This window comes from Suricata suricatta, chromosome 15 (assembly GCF_006229205.1).
Source record: "Suricata suricatta isolate VVHF042 chromosome 15, meerkat_22Aug2017_6uvM2_HiC, whole genome shotgun sequence".
NCBI classification, from domain to species: domain Eukaryota; kingdom Metazoa; phylum Chordata; class Mammalia; order Carnivora; family Herpestidae; genus Suricata; species Suricata suricatta.
In genome coordinates, this window is record NC_043714.1 from 77,926,372 (window position 1) to 77,931,147 (window position 4,776).

Consider the following 4,776-nt stretch of genomic DNA (forward strand, 5'->3'; position numbering starts at 1 on the left):
AAAAAAAAAAAAAAAAGATCCTTCCCAGAGCGTGTTTTTACTCTCAAGGACCATAAACTATGCAGTCATTAAAGAAAGAAAAAAAATGTGTAATCCCCTATGGCATCAAAGACACTGACTTTCTTAGTAAAGTGTGGCTTTACCACCATTCACGTTGTCTGTCTTCCTTCCTATAGACAGTTCGTCGACACCAACCCCCAACTCAGGACCCATTCGACTGGGGTGCGTGGGCTTGTCCCCCGCATGAGGGTATCTTCATTCTCGGAGGAAAACGAAGGCCCCTTTTCTGGCTTTGCGGGCACTGGATGTAAAGGAAGGGCATGCTCGGAGTGGGGCTGTGCACCTTCCTAAGCACCCGAGGGTCCTCCCGCCTCCTCTCAGTGAGTGTGGCGATCCTTTTGGCTCATCTTCTCACTTTCAAAGTTGGAGCAGGGGCTCTGGCTTCCTAAGCACAGCAGAGGACCTGAATCCTGCAGCTGTAGCCAGAAACGAGCCTCCTGCTGGGGCCCTTGACCCCTGGGAAACAGAGACACCTGGAGCAGAAGGTACTTGGGGAGGAAAACTCCCCATTTCTCCCCCCCTGCAGACCCACTGGCAGTTCCATCGTGCGGGACTGCCACCAGATGCGGGGACACACCAAGTCAGGATGTGGGAAAGAGTGAGGTGAAGTCCGTCACACTCAGGGCTGGTAAGGATCACGGACAAATGTTAACACTAACTCCTGGTGTGAAGAGAGGGAAAAGGAGCTCCCATTTCCTCGGATACCGATTGTGGGGTTCTACCCCCTTCATCCAAGCCCCGCGACACGCACCCAGTACCCACATATCCTGACCACCAAAAATTAGTGAGAGCTTCAGAAGACTGCACGATTTCATGGTGTTTTTTAAGTGAAAAACAGAAAAGTGCATATAAAACGATCCCATTAAAAATTAATAATAACCAGAGATTCAAAATCCCCATGGCTGTACAACTGTATGTACCTGTGCTTGATTTACATGTAATCACATTTGAGTGTGGAGAAAAACGCGGAAAGAACGTTTTATCACCGTAAGGAAGAGGGTGTGCGGGCAGAGGGGTGCGGACAGAAGAACTAAGACAACATGGAAAAGATCTTAAATGCTCTAAAAGGAGTATGAGCGTCTGTGTGTACTATACAAATGAGGTGTCGATTTTTTTATGTACAAACGTAAAAACGAAACGGCAAGAAAACCCAAAGCGTGTCTCGGCTCGTGTCTCCGCAGCAGTCACGGCTGCGGAAGAACAAGAAAACCATCAGGGACAGGCGGCCGCGTCCGTCCAACGGGCGCCGCGCTCTCCCGCCCCGCCTCCGAGAGCCTCCGGGAGCCTCCGGGCGTCCGGAGCACCGAAGAGCCGGCCGCGGCCGGGGACCCGCAGGCAGGGCGCGGGCGCGGAGGCGCGGTAGCGGGCCGCGACAGTCCCCGGACCTCTGGTACCTGGGGTAGACATGCACCCCAAAGTCCAGGGAGGTCCCGGGGGGCGGGGAGTGCATAAGAACCGCCCCCGCGACAAACCCGAGGGGGCGCGGCCGGGGGATTCTTCTCCCAGCCGGTCTCCACCTCTGGCAGCCGCGGCGCAGCGATCCTTCACTCGCTCAGCACCGCCGAACACTCCCGGGAACGGAAGTAGCGAACGCGGAGCCGCCTGGCACCCTGGGAGAACCGTAGTTTCCGAGGCCGGAAGTGGGGAGTCCGGCCGCCGGAAACCGGGGGCCGCCGGGAAGTGTAGTTTTGTGGAGGCGGAAGCGTGGCTAGCAGCCGGGCGACATGGCGGGCCTGGAGCTGCTGTCGGATCAGGGCTACCGGGTAGACGGACGGCGCGCCGGGGAGCTGCGTAAGATCCAGGCGCGGATGGGCGTGTTCGCGCAGGCCGACGGCTCGGCCTACATCGAGCAAGGCAACACCAAGGCGCTGGCGGTGGTCTACGGGCCGCACGAGGCGAGTGGGCGCGCGCGAGCTGGGCGGGCTGTGCGGGGCGTCCGGGCCGGGCTGCACTACGGAGGCGCCGGTGGGCGCGCGCCTCCGTCTCCCCAGCCCAACTTCGGGGCCGCCGCCGCTCACTTGGCCCCAAAGCCGAAGTCCGGGCAGTGTGATGCACCGTGGTCCCCACCTTTTCCACCGGCCACTGTCCCCCTCCGCCCTGCACGCCTCTTCGCTCTTCCTCAAAGAGCTCCGCGCCCTCCCGCTCCCTCGTCGCCTCTCAGCTGTCTACTCTGACGTCATCCTCCGGGTGACGTCTCCCCAGACCACCTTACTCCCATGGCAAGTCCCCTCCCCCCTTCCACACACTTCTCCGCCTTTCTGTAACCAGTCACCTCAGACAGGACTCCGACTCGTTGTTTGACTCTTCACTGGAACATAAACTTCGTGAGGACAGGGACTTTAAATAAAATCCTGATTTCTTACTGCCATGTCTCCGTTGCTGGAGAAGGGAGGACCTCTGGGGTGGAAACATGCATGGCACGTTTGCAGAGTGGAAAGGCTGCTGGGGGGAGGTGGGGAATTACCCAAAATGATAAAGAGGGTTTCCTAGGGAGGCAAGAACGCTTTACAGACCAGGGAAACTGTGATTTTTATCCCACACGTGATGGGGAAGCTTTGGGAAGGCAGTACCACATTTGAGTGCGTAGAGGAGACAACGTCAGACTTGATACTTGTGAATATACCGGCCCTGCTACAAACGGAGAATGGGTTGGGAGGGGATGAGGCGAGGACGGACACAGGGGACCTGAGGGGTGACGGTGGCTTAGAGACAGGCCAAGTGGCCCTCCTGCGGGGCGTTTTGAAGGTAAAGTAGCTGTGTTACTGAGAAGTGGGAAGTAGCAGGGGTGGGAAGGCGCCTGAGCTAGAGGAAGGGGTAGAGTGAGCTGGCAAGAGTGAGCCTGGCTCATGTGTCCTTCCTCCCCCAGATCCGGGGCTCCCGGGCACGAGCCCTGCCTGACCGGGCCCTGGTGAACTGTCAGTATAGTTCTGCGACCTTCAGTACAGGCGAACGCAAGCGGCGACCACATGGGGACCGAAAGTCTTGTGAGATGGGCCTGCAGCTGCGTCAGACCTTCGAGGCAGCCATCCTTACACAGCTGCATCCACGCTCCCAGATTGATATATATGTGCAGGTGAGCCGGCAGCAGCCATCAGCCTGGGAGAGGAGAGGGTTGGGGTGGGGGCTGGGAGTCAGTGGTCCAGAGCCTGATGGGCTGATGCCGCTGGTGGGCGGGGCTCCTGCAGGTGCTGCAGGCTGACGGTGGGACCTATGCAGCTTGTGTGAATGCAGCCACGCTGGCAGTGCTGGACGCCGGGATACCCATGCGGGACTTTGTGTGCGCCTGCTCAGCTGGCTTTGTGGACAGCACGGCCCTTGCGGACCTCAGCCACGTGGAGGAGGCAGCTGGTGGCCCCCAGCTTGCCCTGGCCCTGCTGCCAGCCTCAGGCCAGATTGCACTGCTTGAAATGGATGCCAGGCTGCATGAAGACCACCTGGAGCAGGTGCTGGAGGCAGCTGCCCGGGCTGCCCGTGACGTGCACGCCCTGCTGGACCGTGTGGTTCGGCAGCATGTACGAGAGGCCTCTATTTTGCTAGGGGACTGAGCGCCTGACCCCCCTGCCCAGAATAAAACACACACAATGCGCTGTACTTTGATCTCCCCACAGCACTTCCATACTCTCTGAGCCTGGCTTGGTACTTGCTCCAGAGGGTGACTACAGACCGTCTCCCGTACATGAAATGCATACCTCTTGCAACCTCAAGATTCAAACCCTGAAGAAGTAGGTGGGGGGAGTGTGTCCCTGGATGAAGAGAGCTGGTGTGCCAGGCAGGGTTCAAGGAGATGAACAGGACCTGTAACGGCCAAGCCAGGGGCCTGTGGAGTCTGTCAGCACATCCAGGGCCCTGAGCTCAACAAGGGCTGAGGGAAAAATCAAGCTGGCTCTGGGCACCCACCATGGAGATGTGGGGGCCGTGTCCCACATCCTATGGACTATGACTTGGACTTAAGGGCCCCTTTTAACCTGAGCCTTTTGGGCTCACTTAATCTCAGGCTCCAAAAATACAACAGATACATATTCTCTAAAGGGATCTTCTCTACACGCCAGTGCCTGCAGCCCTCACCCAGGGGCTGCTTCTCCCCTAATGTCTGTCATCTCCTGATCTGATCAGGAGTGCTCTCCACTTTCTACGCCACATGTCCAGCTGCTCTGAAACCCATTTTGGCCAATAGTACCATCTGCACCTTGCTCCCTGTGGTCATCTAGGCCTGATGACCTTGGTGCTGGGCTCACAATGATTTCACTTGTGCACCTACCGCCACTTTTGACCGATATCCACAGAACCAAATCAGGCAACACCTTGGCCTCTCGGTCCACGGAAACCCTCTTCCTGCCTACCCACCCCGGGAAAATTCGGACCTGTCACTGCCAGTAGCTTCCATTCTCTGCGGTTTTCTTCCTCCCGGCCTACTCATCCCCTCTCTGATTCTACAAATCGGAGCTCATCCGCTATTCCCACCCAGCCGTGCAGCAGCCGGTCGTCTCTACGGCTTTGCTCTACGGCCAATTTCCCTGGAGCCCGCTGCATCCCAGCCCGGCAGCTTGCCAATTACACTCCGCGCATGCGCGGCGGCGCGCGGGCCTTCGGGACCGGAAATGCGTGCGGGCGCGCCGCCTCCCGTCGAGCAGGCGCCGGCCCCGGGGTACGGCGCGCCGGGGCTGCGCAGTCCCGAAGCCGCCCCTCGGCCATGGGGCTCCTGTCGGACCCGGTGCG

The 4,776-nt window shown here is 58.7% G+C and overlaps 2 protein-coding genes across 2 annotated transcripts in view; both read left to right on the forward strand.

The window, feature by feature from the left end:
* Positions 1-1,734: 1,734 nt before the first annotated feature.
* EXOSC4 (exosome component 4) lies at positions 1,735-3,651 on the forward strand. Its single transcript, XM_029923480.1, has 3 exons — positions 1,735-1,955; positions 2,927-3,133; positions 3,246-3,651. Exons 1-3 carry the CDS (start codon positions 1,785-1,787, stop codon positions 3,603-3,605), a joined length of 738 nt encoding a protein of 245 aa, XP_029779340.1. The 5' UTR covers positions 1,735-1,784; the 3' UTR covers positions 3,606-3,651.
* A 973-nt stretch (positions 3,652-4,624) lies between these two features.
* Positions 4,625-4,776, forward strand: part of GPAA1 (glycosylphosphatidylinositol anchor attachment 1) — a 3,447-nt gene continuing 3,295 nt past the window's right edge. The window contains exon 1 of the mRNA XM_029923351.1: positions 4,625-4,771. Coding sequence (XP_029779211.1) covers positions 4,625-4,771 — 147 coding nt within the window. The remainder of the gene's footprint in view (positions 4,772-4,776) is intronic.